Genomic DNA, 16,999 nt, shown 5'->3' on the forward strand with positions numbered 1-16,999 from the left:
TATGCACACAACTGATATATTAGTGCAGAATGTAGCTGAAAAATTTTCCTAAACTGTTTCTGTATACTGGTTTTATACGCAGCATCACACTGCTCCGAAGTAAGTGATGGAGAAGTCTCAGGAGGTTTAATTCAGAGCATACCTAAGCATTATCCAAACTAAATTAATCTCTTGAGTCTGCATAAACAAATACGAAACCTCATAAGAACAAAACTTTCACATGACAGTGGCAATGTTACCTGCTGTCTGGAAATACCATGAAAATAGTCTTTCTGGTATTACAGAACTTCAACCTCTGGACGTGGCTGGAACCAAGAAGTGAAGAGGTGAATGAAAATGAAAAAGACTTGTTCAAAAAATTAATCAAAGTTGTAACAATCTTTTCAAGTTTTGGGTGAAGGTTTTTGTCCATTCTTATTTTACCTTTTTTAAAATATAAAATACCTTTTAGGTTAAATACCCATCATAAAACATTGGTTTGTATTACATTCTTAAAGCTGTGACAACCATTCCGGCTAAAAAGAATTAATCTTCCTATTTGATTTTGACAGCTGATCAATGCAACCTAGCAGGAAGAGGAATCAGAGAAGTTAAAGATGGAAAAGACTGTTTAGCTCACCTGGTCCATACCTGCCAATACAGAGTTTATACTATAGTATATTCTTGAGTGCTTTATTCAATCTAGTTTTAAGTTACTTAAGCAATGGGATTTTCACCATTCACTTTGGAAGATTCACTGTTAGCAGAATATCAGAAAATATTTCCTAAATTTGTCTTTTGTTCAGTTTTATCTAATCATTTCTACGCTCATGTGATGTCTCTAAATAGTCCTTATACTTTGCCTTTGTATATATAGTTCACATACCTGTGTATGGTTACCATTAGTCTATATGTATTTAAACCAACATCCTATAAAGACTTAAGCATGTGCTTAACTTTACTCACTCTGAGTTGTCCCATTGAAGTTTTATAGGATTGGGGCCTTAGTTATTTTACTCTTGCCTCATAAATAAATATTATATAGGTGTGTCCCAGAGCGTGGCTTCTCTCCTGCTTTCTTCCCCACAGAAACTGTAAGGACTGCAGTGGTTGTGCCTTCACCATAGCCCTTTATTTTAAGTTCCTTCTAGCATTTCCACAACAATCCCCATGCAACAGTCTATTTACAGCACCAACAGCATTTTTCAGCCCTCTCCCCAGGACCTGAGGGGAACAGCGGCCTGCTTCCCTTGATGTCTCTGAGCAACTGGGGTCACCAGCCCTAGGCCCCTTTCTTATGCCATTGGAACTTCCTTCTTGCCTTCTTATGAGCTTTGGGCTGATGGGCTAATTGGCTTCTTATCCCATCCAGCCGGCGAGCCTGATTGTCTAATTATCTCTGTCAGCTTTCTTCCAGAGGAACTAACATCTGAGTGATCAGAGCGAAGACTCACCTGTTCACCCTCTGCACTCTGTCACAGGGCCCTCATCACTTTTGTTGCTTTTTTTTCAGAATTCCCTCCTTTCTGTGTCTGTCTTGTGTAGTTACCCTGCATAGACTTTGAGGAGTAGCCTAGTGCCATATAACCTCCTTGATCCATACATACTGTGATTGGTTTTTGTTCCTACGTATTTGACTAAAAGCTCATTTCAGCTATAATGTCCATTATCACTCCTGCTCTCTTTTTTAGGATTATTTATTTTCTAATGTCTGTTCCCATGAAACATCTATTTTTGGGTGATTATTTTTCAAATTTAGTCTTATGAAACTTTTTGGATGAATCTCATTTTTTTACTATCCTTTCTATATACCTAAATTCTATGGGTGTATTTGTATTGTTACTTTACACTTGCTGGATTTTCAAAACCTTCCAGTTTAGCAATCTTTTAAAATATGAGGTAAGACATTGAGAAGTTCTATGCCTATTTTGTGCATGCAGTAATCACAACTGTGTGCATTAATTAGGTAAAGCAAATGTTCAGTTGTAAAACTAACTAGCCATCTGCATTCATATATACCCATCTTAATTCACAGTAATTGAATGCACAAATTAGGCACTCAATTGTAGGAATATTTTTGCACGCACATTTGTAAAAATCTGGCTCCTAGTTGCTTACAGTTTTATTTTTCTCTAGTTCTGTTGGTATAAAAGAATTGAAGATTTAAAAAAGGGCTGAACCATAATCAAAGTGACAGGTATGTTCCATATTTCCATATCAAGCTAAAGCAAACAAAAATTTCAGCTGCACGTTGCATACTATCAATGTAGATGTATCTCTTGGGAGCTATCTTTAATTAAAAGACTATGTTTACTCTTGATTTTCTTTGCTGCATTTAAGATTCTCCCTTTGCAATTATTTTCTTCTAACTGTATATCAGCTTCTTTAATTAAAATGTGATGATTCACCACTTTGTAGTAACCAGGAACTTTTTTAAAAGGCAAAGATTTTTAATAATTTAAAGTACCAGTATTTTACAGTTGCTGTCTTTGTGGTATCCATGGTATTTTTGTGGCTCTGGTCTTGTGTGAACAGTGCAAAAACTCTGCTTTAAATAATTTTGTGTTCAAGGGCAAATCAACCTCTTTGCTTGCTAACTCTAATTTTCCAAGGGTTATAAGACTTTAATTTGATTCTTTAACCAGTGTGCATAAAACAGTCACTGAAATTTACATAGTAAATGATTGGATAATCACTTTTTATGTAGCCTACCTGCTTGTTGAAATGAACATTACCTTTTAAGTGACACTCTAGCTAAATGCAAGGCAAAAGCAAATTTAACAACTAAACAGATGGATTCAGTCCTCATGGAACAGAAATGGTTGCATGTAAATGGGAATGGGGAAATGGCTTACTATGGATGTTATCTATTTGCCTGTCTATGCATAGAAGATTTTGTGTGTGTGTATATATATAAAGTGTGTGTGTGTGTGTGTGTGTGTGTGTGTGTGTGCATATATTTTTGTGAGTGTGCATGTAGCATACCAAGGCATATAAACATAAACACTAAAGCTGTGCAAATCATTGTTTGGTTTATGGATTGAACTGAAAAAAACCCCATAAATAAAACATTTGGATTGACCTGAAATTAAATATTTTTGGTTTTCTTGGAGAAACAAAAAACTCCCAGGAAAATCATTCCAGATCTAGTCCAGGCATTTTTAACAGTTTTTAATTAAAAGCTACACAAATGTGAAGATGCCTTTCACAAAACCACCATAGAAGGATGTAGTGGTGCAGTCCCTCTTCTATAGTCTGGTGGTTAGAATACTCCCTTACCTGGGATGTGGGAGACCCAGGTTCACAAGTCACCACTCTGCCTGCTTTAGACTAGGGATTTTATTGTAGGTCTTCCACGTTGCAGGTGAGTGCCCCAACCATTGGACTACAGAGTAATTTGGGTTGAGTATCGCTCAGTCTCCCTTGCTGAAGCTGTTCCACTGTATATAAATAATTAATTAGTCATTGGGCCAGAGAGAGAGTGTGAGAATGAGAGGACTCACATTGGAGGTGGGGGACACCTGGATTCCAATCTCTGCTGCAGCGGCTAGTGGAGGCATTTCACACGGAAAGATTGAAAGAGACCCACCCAGATTACCTAACAGACCGGTGTTTGGGGCACTCACCTGCAATGTGGGAGACCTACGTTAAAATCCCTTCCCCAAATCAGGCAGAGTGGAGACTTGTGAACCTGGGTCTCCAACATCTCAAGTGAGTGCTCTAACCATAGGGCTCTGTGTACAAGGAGGGAGACACTGGCACCAACTCCACTTTCACCTCCTCCTGGTTTTGTGAATGGCATCTAAGTCACCTTATGAATCTAACCCACTACGCAGATTTGGGGGGGGGGGGATGAAACTATTTGGGGGATTCATGTCAAATTCACAAATACTTTTGGTTGACCCAAAACTGCATTTTTGTTGAATAAACTATTTGAATTTTTGTACATCTCTAATATATACATGTGTCATGGTGCTATGTAGGTGATAAGTTACAGATCCATGTGTAAGATATATTTTAATACATGGCTTCACTTTTTTGTGCAACTTTGACTCCTCTCCTTCCCCATGCTTGTGTCCCCATTCATTATGTCACATATCCCTCTACTGGGAGAGCTTTTCACTTTCCAAACCTTCAAACAACTTCAAAAAGTCGTTTAAGGAAAAAAAAAAAAACCTGTCAGAGATCTAGTCTTCTTTCCCTCAAATATAGAAGCTTCGTCTCAAAATTGCACCTACTGAAGGCCCAAGATGAGCAATGTATTCAGTCTTAAGTCAATTCTAGGTTTAAGGTATGATATTTCACAATTCTAGAGGGCCAGAAAGAGAATTTTGGAGCTTTATACCATTGAAAATCCAAGATTTTATGCTTTCTAAGGGAACTAGCACTTAGAAAGACCCAAGATAGCAGGCTGGAAAAGCATGGCAGTTTTATAACTAGTTATATGTATAGGGGGATTTTCATAGTTGCACATAATAGAATTTGTGTTTACCTTTTCATAGAATCATAGAAGATTAGTGTTGGAAGAAACCTCAGGAGATCATCTAGTCCAACCCCCCCGCTCAAAGCAGAACCAACACCAACTAAATCATCTCAGCCAGGGCTTTGTCAACCTGACCTTAAAAACCTCTAAGGAAGGAGATTCCACCACCTCCCTAGGTAACCGATTCCAGTGCTTCACCACCCTCCTAGTGAAAAAGTTTTTCCTAATATCCAATCTACACCTCCCCCACTGCAACTTGAGACCATTACTGGTTGAACCTCATCAGATTTCTTATGGCCCAATCCTCCAACTTGTCTAGGTCACTCTGGACCCTATCTCTATCCTTTGGCATATCTACCCACTTTAATGTCATCTGCGAACTTGCTGAGGGTGCTATCTATCCCATCATCCAGATCATTAATGAAGCTGTTGAACAAAACTGGCCCCAGGACCAACCTCGGAGCACTCCGCTTGATACCAGCTGCTAACTAGACATCGAGCCATTGATCACTACCCGTTGAGCCCAACAATCTAACCAGCTTTCTATCCACCCTATAGTCCATTCATCCAATCCATACTTTTTTAACTTGCTGGCAAGAATACTGTGGGAGACCGTATAAAAAGCTTTGCTAAAGTCAAGATATATCATGTCCACTGCTATCCCCATATCCACAAATCCATCATAGAAGGCAATCAGGTTGGCCAGGCATGACTTGCCCTTGATGAATCCATGTTGACTGTTCCTGATCACCTTCTTCTTCTCCAGGTGCTTTAAAATGGTTTCCTAGAAGACCTGCTCCATGACTTTTCCTGGGACTGAGGTGAGGTTACCTGGTCTGTGGTTCCCCGGGTTCACCTTCTTTCTTTTTTAAAAAATGGGCACTATATTTGCTGTTTTCCAGTCGTCCGGGACCTCCCCCGATCGCCATGAGTTTTCAAAGATAATGGTCAATCAGATCAATCAAGTTGAAATCACATCAGCCAGTTCCCTCAGCACCCTTGGATGCATTAGATCTGGACCCATGGAGTTGTGTATGTCCAGCTTTTCTAAATAGTTCTTAACCTGTTCTTTCACCATTGAGGGCTGCTCACCTCTTCCCCATACTGTGTTGTCCAGGACAGCAGTGTGGGAGTTGACCTTGTCTGTGAAGACTAAGGCAAAAAAAAGCATTGAGTACTTCAGCTTTTTCCACATCATCTGTCACTAGGTTGCCTCCCCGATTCAGTAAGGGTCCCATACTTTCCATGACCTTTTTCTTGTTGATAACATACCTGTAGAAATCCTTATTGTTACTTTTCACATCCATTGCTAGCTGCAACTCCAGTTGTGTTTTGGCCTTCCTGATTACACCCCTGCATACTCGAGCAATATTTTTATACTCCTCTCTAGTCATCTGACCAAGTTTCCACTTCTTCTAAGCTTCCTTTTTGTGTTTAAGCTCACCGATTTCACTGTTAAGCCAAGCTGGTCGCCTGCCATATTTGCTATTCTTTCCTTAAAAACAAAAACCGCCTTGGAAATTACACCTTGAAACAACTGTGTTTAAAAGAATGTTATTAAGGGTGCAAAACCCAAGCACTTAAAAGTTAGAAAATCTAGAATTAATGTTACCTTTTTATTTTACCTTTATTCTGCCCTCTTTGCATATTCATTACAATACAGTTTAAGTAAATAATATTTTTATAGTTCCCCTGCCTCGTTCAGTGCAGTGGATGTATGGACCAGGGAGCAGTACGACAATTATGTGGTCAACTGCAACACTATCATTGCCAAAACTTGCAGCCTAAATCACATTTTTTTTTCTATTCAGAGGTTTTCTGGGAGTTTTGGGAGTGACTTCAGTGAGGCCAGGATTTCAGCCATGAATGTAAAGGGTGGAAAGTCAGGAAATTAGAGAGTTAAGTTTTTCAGAGTAACCTTAGTACAGACATTTTGCACATCTATTTTTGTGGAGCACATAGAACAACAAATATTAGTATTCAGGCACGCATTTTTAATTTACATTACATAGGTGCAATGTGGATGAATTAGCATTATTTTGAGAACCTTAACTTGGTCATTTCCTTAGTTTTTAAGCTTTCAGTTTGTGACTTTAATGTTACATTGACATACGGTTTTGTATTTTTGTTTTGTTTGTTTACCCCCATTTTGATTTTATTGATGATATTTTAAAAAAAGATAAAAGAAAAAGTCCAGACTTGTTAGGCTTGAAGAGCTTATAACTTTCCTGGAAAATAGGTTCCTTTCTGCAGAAACGTAGAGTTAGATAATAGCTAGTCCTTATGCTACTATGTAAGGGGGAGGGTGTAAGGAGTCACCTCCCCTTTGCTTGACCTTCATAAGGGCTGTCCTGAATTGTCGTCTGTTCTGTTCCTGAGAGTATCTCACTGAAAAAGGTAGTGGGGGGAGCCAGTGCTACCTCCCCATGTATGCAGCAGACATGAGCATTCGAATTGGGAAAAGTAAACTGCACATTTTAAAGGTCTGTGGTGCATTATTCATCCACTCCCTGAGCATTTGGGGAGCTCTGGGAGAGGCAGAAATTCTATCTCCCTGAAGTAGAAATCTTCCTGATGCTCCCTCTGCAGCAGCACAGCTCTGTATGTTTCTTTGCAAAAAACAACACTTGTCCTGTGGCCTGTTTTGTGTACTGGGTCCATTCAACTCCCCCGCCCACCTGCCAACAGCAGGATTTTTGCTGAATACTATAGTTTAGCCCAAGGATTTCAAACAGAATCTGAGTCTGCAGTGCAACCGGCCCATGAAGAAATGCTGAAAAAATACTACATAGACCTTTGCTGTGATACGCATTTGGGAACTGACCTTATAGAGTGCTGACCATTCTCTACTCCCATTGGGCCCTTAGAACTACAATTAGTAACATAGCTCCCAGAATTAGCAAAATACTATGTAACACACCAAACGGAGATTTTTAAATGCAAGCAGATCTACTCTCATACCAGTGTATGTGCAAAAATCCCAAGAGACTTGATGGGAACTGTATTTGTGTACCGATGGGAGAATACTTGTATTTGGTTCCCATTTGTGAGTTAATTGTGGATAGTCTCTTGTAATGCTTAGAGTTTTGTCTAGCTACCTGATTTGTGGGGACAATCCATAGTTTGACATAGAAGAGACATAAAATATACACCTCTACCCCGATATAACATGGTCCTCGGGAGACAAAAAATCTCACCGCATTATAGGTGAGACCGTGTTATAACAAACTTGCTTTGGCCCGCCCTTGTTCCCTGACCACCCCCTCCAGACACCCCCGTCCTTAATCACGCCCAGGACCCCACCCCCTACCCAACCCACATGTTCCCTGACTACTCCGACCCCTATCCACCCCTGCCATCTGTCAGGCACTCACCGGCAGCGGTGAAAGCAAAGCAGCCCGGCCCCAGCCTGCTCCACTCTGCTGCCTCCCAGCTGCGGTGCTCCACTTCCCGCCGTTGGTGAGTGCGGGCAGGTTGGGGAAAGGATGCCTCACCCTCCCCACTCACCTGCGCCGGGAAGTGGAGCACCGTGGCCGCGGCCTGCTCTGCTTTTCTTGCCCCGGCCCCAGCCATGTCGCTGGGGGGCGGCTGGGGAAAGGTCCTGCACTCACCTGCCAGGCGGGAAGTGGAGTGCCACGGCTGGGAGCTGGCAGAATGGAGCTGGCTGGCGCTTGGCTGCTCCGCTTCCCGCCACCGGTGAGTGCACTCACTGGTGGCAGAAAGCTGAATGACATGGTCCCAGCCCGCCCCACTCTGCCACTTCCCCGCCGCAGCGCTCTGCTTTGCACAGCAGGTGAATGCAGGGAGGTTGGGGAAAAGATGCCCCCCATACTCACCTGTGGCAGGAAGCGGAGTGCTGCAGCTGGGAGCTGGTGGAGTGGAGCAGGCTGGGGCCGGGCTGCTCCACTTTCACTGCTGCTAGTGAGTGCAGGGGAGATCCCTTCCCCTAAGTCCCCTCCCCTGAGCAATACAGCTGGGGCTGGGGTGAGAGAAGCAGAGCGGGCTGCTCCTGGCCCCCCACTAATCCCCTGGGCCACTTTGGGACTGCAGGGCCCCCAGAAGTGCTCTCCCACAGCTCCTGCCCCCAGACCCTGTGGGGGGAGCCCCTGACTGCCCCCAAGACCCTCTGCCCCTTATCGAACCCCTCAGCCCTGGCCTGGCCCAGCACTCTTAACATGCTGCTCAGAGCAGCATGTCAGAGCTTTATCGCCCTGTATGCGAACCTGCCTTATATCGGGTTGCATTATATCGGGGTAGTGGTGTACCTACAGTGTTTTAAAGGCACAATGTATTTGTAGGCACAAAATGTAGCCCATTTCCTAAAACCAGAACCTAAATATTAATGGGGCAGTATTTGAAGAGGTTGTTATTTAGAAATGGTTTTGGAAAAAGCAATTGAAAATCCCCAGGCATCCCATCTGTGTTTAAAGCAACAATAATAACAAAACTTTAAATTAGCATTGGAGATTTAAGGCATTTCAGGAAAACATTGATTAAAACTGCCAATGAAATGAATGTGTTTGGCGAGTGACCTAATTAGTGTATATTTGGTTCTTTTTCACTGCACTGCTTACCACTAATTGCTGTTCTGCTGGTCTTCTTCTGACAAGTAAGAAAAACAAGGATGAGGGATTTGTTGAGGAAACAGTGACATTCAGTTTTAATCCATTTGAACCTGCTGCCAAGCTTAATTATGGAATTGAGAAACTGAGACCAGGAGGCCCCCAGCTGTTTAGGTTATAGGAGACATAGATGTTCAGTGTCTGCCTGTGTGTTCAGGTAGTGCTTACTGAAGCAACCCATAAACTTATGTTTGCTGATGCTTAGCTGTTTCGTCCCCCCATAGGTACAGGCTCACCGTTTGTATTCCTTAAACTTAATTATTTAGCTTTGATGGCATCAAGCCAAAGAAAATTACAGTCATTTTATTTCTCAGAGGAAAGGATTGGCAATGATTATGGATAGTATCGTCTTGTTGTTTGTGATTGCATTTACATGCTAGTAGTTCGTGTCATTCTATAAAACCAGGCACCCACCAATTTAGTTCTAGTGTTGGAGGGCCAAAATCACCCTGGTGTAACTACACTGAAGTCAAAGAACTTAACAGGGATGAATTTGGTCCTTAGTCTTTAAGGAAACTTCTTAGTAGGTGGTTTCTTTATTTTTTAATTAGAGTATATTAAAAGCAAAAAGGAATGAGATTTAAAAAAAAACAGTGAAAATAGATTTGTTGTGTTTGTTGCGTTATTATTGTTGCTTCATTTTTATATGACAGTAGTAGCTAGGAGTCCTAATTAATCATCAGAGCCCCATTTTACTAGGTGCTTAATAGCATAGGAAATAAATAGAGAGCTGACTGTCCAAGTTTATGGCTAGGAGCAAAAAGGTAGGGAATGGAATGTGGGGGTAAAAGAGGAAGGGTGTTTCTATAAAATATATACAGTCACTTTACTTTGTGAGTGCATGACACTAGAAAATGAAACTGTGATTACATTTATAAACAAAAGTGAAATAGACCAGCATAGTCACTGGGGCCTGGTCTACACCTAAAATTCACACCCTGAGAGATGTAGTTAGGCCAACCTAAGCCCCAGTGTAGACACCAGTAGGCATAGGCGGCAGGTTATATGGGCTCAAGGTGCCCGGGCTCCAGGAATATTCAGGGCCGGGTGCCCTGCTCCAGCAATATTTGGAGCTGGGTCTCTCCCTTGGCCCTGCCTGGATCGGACCCCGGCTCTGGCCCCACAGGTCTCCCACCCCACCGTGTCCCTGCCTGGAGCGGGTCCCGACCTCCGCCTTCCACCCATCCCCCTGCGTCCCGCCTCCGCCGTGTCCTTGCCTGTTCGCGCTGCCAGAGATTGGCTCTCGGCAGAACTGCTGTCTGCTGCTGCCTAGCACCTGCCATCCGCTAATGGCAAGGCAGGCTGCCCTTACCCTGCCCTAGCCCTGAGCCTCTCCAGTGCCCCAAACCCTCATCCTCAGCCCCAACCCTCGTCCCCCTGCACCCTGATCCTCTGCCCTAGCCGGAGCCCTCATCCCCCTGCACCCGAATCCTCTTCCCCAGCCAGAGCCCTCATCCCCCCACACCCTTAGCCCCTGCCCCAGCTCTGAGCCCCCCCCCGCATCATGAACCCCTCATCCTCAGCCCTAACCCTCATTCCCCTGCAGCCTGATCCTCTGCCTCAGCGTGCACCACCTCCCCCTTCCTACACCCCCACCCCCAGACAAGCCTGCACCCAAACTCCGTCCCAAAGCCTGCACCCCTCACCCCCTCCTGCACACCCACCCCCTGCCCTAGCCCAGAGCCTGCACCCAGCACCCAAACTCCTTCCCAGAGCCTGCACCCCTCACCCCTTCCTACACCCCCACCACCAGCCCAGAGCCTGCACCCAAACTCCATCCCAAAGCCTGCAGCCCTCACCCCCTCCTGCACACCCACCCTGTGCCCCAGCCCGGAGCCTGCACCCAGCACCCAAACTCCTTCCCAAAGCCTGCACCCCTCATGCACCCTAATCCCCAGGCCAGGACCTGCACCCCAGAACTCCTCCCTGAAACCCCACCCAGAGCCTTAGGCAGGTGGAGGTGGAGTTTGAGGGGGCGGAGTTGGGGGGGGCAGAGTTGGGGGGGGCGGGTTCTGGGCATCACCAAAATTTCTACAAACTTGCCTCCCATGCCAGTAGGGTCAGTATCCATCGATATAGCTACTGCCTTTTGAGGGAGTGGATTTACTACAGTGATGGAAAAACCCCTTCTGTCACTGTAGCAAATGTCTACACTGTGGCATAGCTGCAGCACCATAGCTGTGCTGCTGTAGTGCTTGTAATGTAGACATACCCTATATTTTAACAGCCAACATAAGTGGTTAGAAGGATATTAACGTGTCTGCCGTTATGCTGCATAGCATTGCAAACTCTGGTAAGGATGCTTGAATGCTGAAGCAACCTGGGAACATGGCTTGTAGGTGATTGCTCTTTGGATTGCTTTTCAGCCTTGCAGTTTTGCCCTGATGTTCTGTGTGGGGTGGAGGGACGTTGAGAGGTGAAGATAAGAGGACTACTTGGAATGTGAATTAACTGGAGGGATGGAACAATAACTACTTCACAATTAAACTAACATAATGAAAGTATATATAATGAACAACTGGCTCTGGCCAAAGGCATACAGTTTTTGCCTTATTGACTTTAATGGGAGGATATGGTTCTATGACCACACTCGGGTATTTTGTGACCATTAGAATAAGCGTATAGAAGCTATTTATACAATTAAACCTTGTGGACTGACTTATATCTTTTGATTGATTGACTATATTACATATACCTGCTATCTATAGTGTGTTCTCTCAAAACATCCCAAACCTAGAGATGCTAATGTAAATTTACTGGTAGACCTAAATCGGATGCACACTCTTTTCTGTATAACATTGTGTAGAAAGTCTTATTAAAAATCACTTACCTTGCACATATGAATCCTGCAGTATAAACCTATGGTACTTTAAATCTCCAGTTCTGCCATTCCCAGTTTTGACAGTGTCAACATCTAAAAGATAGTTTTAGCATTTCTCCCCTGCACAAAGACATGAAAATGTTGAGCTAGGGAGCAAGATGCAATCTTCTATCAATAACAAGTACTCCACCGCCTAAGAATAAGTTGATTCCCATACTCATTCCAGGCCATCCCAATACCCAATCTGTCTAAGCTTTCATGGTGGTATCTGGCTTCCTGGTGGGCTTCAGGGTCTGTTGGCAGCTTTAGTCAAGTCAGAGTGACTTGTATTATGAGACTGTGAAGTTACGTCTGCTCTTGTTCCCTCCCAGGAACCATTCTCCATTTCCTCTCCTTGACTCTGAGTTTGTGCACTTGTATCACCCCACAAACAAAGGCTCTGTGGAAATCCAAGGAAAAACCATGTATCTTCATGTACTAGGCTTTCTTAGTGAGTTAGAAATATAAACTTCACAGCTACTCTGCAGAGCATTTTTGAGAGCATTGTGAAGTGCACTGCTGTGTGTAACAAGTTCATTGCCGCATAACACGCTGAGTGAAAGGGAAGAGGAGGAACCAGAGGGGAGAAAATTAGATAGTTAATTAAAAACAAAAACCAAAGTGATAATTGAATTCTGTTGCACTTTTTCATGGCAATATTGTGGAGCATACTGTCACAATGCACCGTTGTTCCAAAGGCTTCCCTAGAGGTGTACTGATGTTCTAAATAATAATAATAATAATAATAAAAGTAAAAAGATTAGGAGAAAACAGAACAGAGAGATTCAGGAATGGAGGACGTTATTAAAGCAATGCCTCAAAATCCTTCTTTAGTTTCTTAGTGGTGTGGGGTTTTTTTGTTTGTTTTTTTGTAGTAACTATCTTGGCTGTTTTTGTTTCATTTTTTTAAAGCTTAAAACTTGGCAAATAAGATTTTAGTGTCAGAGAAACTTTGGGTGACAGGTTCTTTTTACATTGGACTAACCATTGCCTAGAGTGAGGCATGCACCTCAAAAGAGTCTTCAGGTTTTGGGTGGTGAGGTGTTCACATACTCTTTTTTGGTGGCGTGGGGTGGAGAACATTAATAGGGGAAAGGCGGAGGTGGTCACACATTAACAGGGGAAAGGCTGACAAAAGAAATAAAAAAAACTGATACTGCAGGAAAGCCACATATTTGTGGCTGCCTACTGTAGGGTACTTATTGACCTAGTAAATGGAGATGATGGCAGAGAAGCTGTTATGCTACAAACATGCTAGTGCTAATATTATTAAAGCTTACAGGCAATTCAGTTTCAGCCCTGCAGTCTGCAGGGAGGTGAACTGTGGTTGCAAACTCTCTCCAAGAAGCATATACCTGTGTTGTAACCTCTTAGCAAGATGTGGGCTGGAATATTGTCAAAGGATTCTAAGGGAGTTAAGAGCCCTGGGGCAGATTTTTAAAAGTATTGGGAGCTATTGTAAATCTCCCTAGGTACCTATATGCACCTATAGGCACTTCAATATCTGAATGTAAAAGTCTGTAATTCAATAGGAGCTGATGCTTAATGCTCTTATGTTTCTTTGAAACTCCCAGCCCTGGTCACCAAAGAAGAAAGGATTGCCAGGGGCTGTGTGGTGGGCAGAGGGGGAGCGAGGGAAGGGTAATAATAGGAAGTGTATTGTACAAACCAGCTGACTAATTTGATAAACCAAGCTATTGAAAATAACTGGGCTGTAAAGCAGCCATTTTAAAAGTGAAAGATTATCTCCCCATGTCTAGCCTTGCTGGGTGCTCAGAGAGAGCTCCCTGAAGCAGTCCTTGATAGAGAATAGCCATTTCTTTAAGTACCATTGATTTAAGGAAAGTGAAGATGAAAGGAATACAGATGTGGCGGCTGCTGAGTGTCAGGAGAGGGGTCGGTTAGAAGAATCTGAGAAGAGTTTGACAAAAAATGGGAGTTTGTTTATAGATATTAACAAAGACGTCTGTATTTTTTTTTAGGCTATGGTTTTGTAGATTTTGACAGTCCAGCAGCGGCACAGAAAGCGGTAGCATCTCTTAAAGCAAATGGCGTTCAGGCCCAGATGGCAAAGGTAAGAGCAAGTTTTTTTTTTTCTGCTTTCTTTCCCTGTGTTGTGATGGTGTTATTCAATCTGTGTAGTGCGGGGTCAGCAACCTTTCAGAAGTGGTGTGCTGAGTCTTCATTTATTCACTCTAATTTAAGGTTTCGCATGCCAGTAATACATTTAACTTTTTTAGAAAGTCTCTTTCTGTAAGTCTATTATATATAACTAAACTATTGTTGTATGTAAATAAGTTTTTTAAATGTTTAAGAAGCTTCATTTAAAATTAAATCAAAATGCCGAGCTCCTGGACAGGTGGCCAGGATCCAGGCAGTGCAAGTGCCACTGAAAATCAGCTCGCGTGCCATAGGTTGCCTACCCCTGTGTGTGCAAATACCAGGAGTTGTTTTGGTTTACTTCAATGCTTATTTGTCTGCTGGCTCATCAGTGTTCTTGAGAACTGTGTTCTGTATGGAAGTTATTCTGTGATGTTCTATATAGCCTGTTCCATTCCCTTAAGAACTTTATAAGCAAACAGAGTTTGAGTTCTATAGCAATCAGGAAGATGCCTTAATCTGTGGTGCACTGGATAATTGCCTATTAATGTGCCTTGAAATACTCTTCATTTAATAGCCTAGTGGGTCTGTTTGGAGGAGTTAAATGACTGAATTTAATGAAAGTTTGTTGCATCTGTATTTCTTTAAAGAAGTCTGGCAACCTGGTTCAATTCCATTGACATAATTTAATAATGATTGTATCTGGAGGTCACTGGATTATGTTTTTCAGAGGTTTTGTGAGAGTCACATTTGAAATCTCCCAGCAATTTGCTTGCTTTAAGACCCAATTAGATGGGAACATGCAATTGGATGAAATACCGCCTTCGGTGAATTGTCCTATATCAACATGAAGGGGGGCTGTTGTGAGGAGTTTGTGGTTTAGCATAAACTCCAACAATACCCATTCTGTATGCGTAATAATGTTTTCTTCCCTCAAGAGTAATATTAGATACATAGTAAATGCACTAGTTTGCTAGTCCCCTCAATGCACCTAAGCCATTATTCATCCTCTTTCTTATTACTGCTGGTCCACCATTCCTGACTAGGCGGGATAGGGCTCTCAGAATCCTAACAAAATAATCTCTACCTGTAAATTTGAATATTCACTTTAAGGAATTTAGTGGATTAAAACTAGGGTTGCCACCTTTCTAATTGCTGGTAATCAGGCCCCTAAGCCATTGCCCTGCCTCTTCCCCAAAGCCCCACCCCTTGTGTGCCTCCTCCCTCAATGCCATGCCCTTCCTCTCTTCCTCCAAGGGCTCATCGCCCTCGCTTGCTCCTCTCGCCCCCTACCCCTGTCAGACACTGGATCGTCTCCACTTCCCTCCCTCAGCTGGGCTCCCTCTGCTTCAGGGCTAGGATGGAAGCAGCTGGAGCCTTCCTGCAGGTAGGAGACGGCCCTGGCTGAGCAGGGACTGGCGTGGGTTAATGACTCGGTACCTCTCCCCACCCCACGGTAACCGGACTTTTGGTGTCTAGTCAATACATCTGACTGGACACTGTCAGGTCCCCTTATCGACTGGACTTCCTGGTTTAAAAAAAAAAAAAAGGGCACCTGGCAACTCTAAATGGCACCTGGATACACAAGCCCAAAACTAGACTGTCTGGGTTAAAGCCAGATGTGTGGCAACCCTAATTAAAATTTTAACCTTAAATTTTACCTATACACATTATTACCATGCTAGGAGAAAAAGGAAACCAAAGGCAGGAGATATGTTCTGTGGTAAAGGTTGATCCTGAAGCTGTTTCTGGGGGATAATCCATAATGTATGTATATCTGGTGATATGAGGCAGTAGCAATCAAGTTGCATAACGAAGAGCAATAGCAGAGCTCTTGTGCTGGGATATAGCAAAGGGAAGGCATTCTTAAAATGCAGATGCTCGTGTCAGTGCTGTACAATATTACATTTCTTTAGACTGTTGCAAAACCAAGGGATTTGAGGTGGCAGCATTGCACCAAAGGCCGAGATTGGTATGCTGGGATATCTGTGGCTGGAGTGGTGTTTTTCCCTTTCCTGGTTTTGTGGAGACTGCTACATACCTTTTTGTGTGTATTGGTCTTATTGTATTTTTAATTGTTAGCCAAGGTGCCTAGAGTCCTGGAATAGGCTTTTTAAATATTTTGTAGAAGTCAAAGTAAATATACAACTGAATGTTTCTCCCATTAGAAAAAATCAGCATATTTAGAAAACTGGGGTTTAAGGGAAAGTCAGCTGACTTTATACAAAGCGGTACATCATACAATAGAACCTCAGAGTTACAAACAGTAGAGTTACAAACTGACCAGTCAACTACACACCTCATTTGGAACCAGAAGTACAGAACCAGGCAGCAGCAGAGATCAAAAAGAAAAAAAAAGGCAAATACAGTACAATACTGTGTTAAATTAAAACTACTAAAAAAAATGGAACGTTAAAAAAAAGATTTGAAAATGTAAGGAAACTGTTTCTGTGCTAGTTTCATTTAAATTAAGATGGTTAAAACAGCATTTTTCTTCTGCATGGTAAAGTTTCAAAGCTGCATTAAGTCAGTGTTCAGTTGTAAACTTCTGAAAGAACAACCATAATGTTTTTTTCAGAGTTACGAACAACCTCCATTCCCGAGGTGTTCATAACTTTGAGGTTCTACTGTATTACTGAAAAATCAGGAGCCTGGGAAAGGAAACCTGCCTAGAGAAGCATGCTAGGGCTTGCAGATGTTAGACACCAATTTGCCTGACAAACTGAAAGAGAATATTATCTGCCAATCTTTGGGACTGGAAGAAGTTGGAACAAAGATACAAGAGAAGAATTTAACCTCCGATAATGGAGACTCTAATCCAGGAAGTCCGTCTTTGATCTTCATTGAACAGTGGACATTGACCCCCAAATAATACCAAAATAAAATGTCAAAGAAATTATCAAAACCTTTTGTGTGCGGTATTTATTCATCAGGATGCCAAATGCCGCATAGAAG

General features: G+C 42.7%; 1 protein-coding gene across 3 annotated transcripts in view; it reads left to right on the top strand.

Annotated features, from left to right (window-relative positions):
• RBMS3 (RNA binding motif single stranded interacting protein 3) overlaps window positions 1–16,999 on the top strand; it is a 580,573-nt gene that overhangs the window by 217,298 nt on the left and 346,276 nt on the right. For all 3 annotated transcript variants that reach the window (XM_030551002.1, XM_030551001.1, XM_030551000.1), the window contains one exon: window positions 13,927–14,018. In XM_030551002.1, coding sequence (XP_030406862.1) covers window positions 13,927–14,018 — 92 coding nt within the window. The remainder of the gene's footprint in view (window positions 1–13,926; window positions 14,019–16,999) is intronic.

Source organism: Gopherus evgoodei, chromosome 2 (assembly GCF_007399415.2).
Source record: "Gopherus evgoodei ecotype Sinaloan lineage chromosome 2, rGopEvg1_v1.p, whole genome shotgun sequence".
Taxonomy (NCBI): Eukaryota; Metazoa; Chordata; order Testudines; family Testudinidae; genus Gopherus; species Gopherus evgoodei.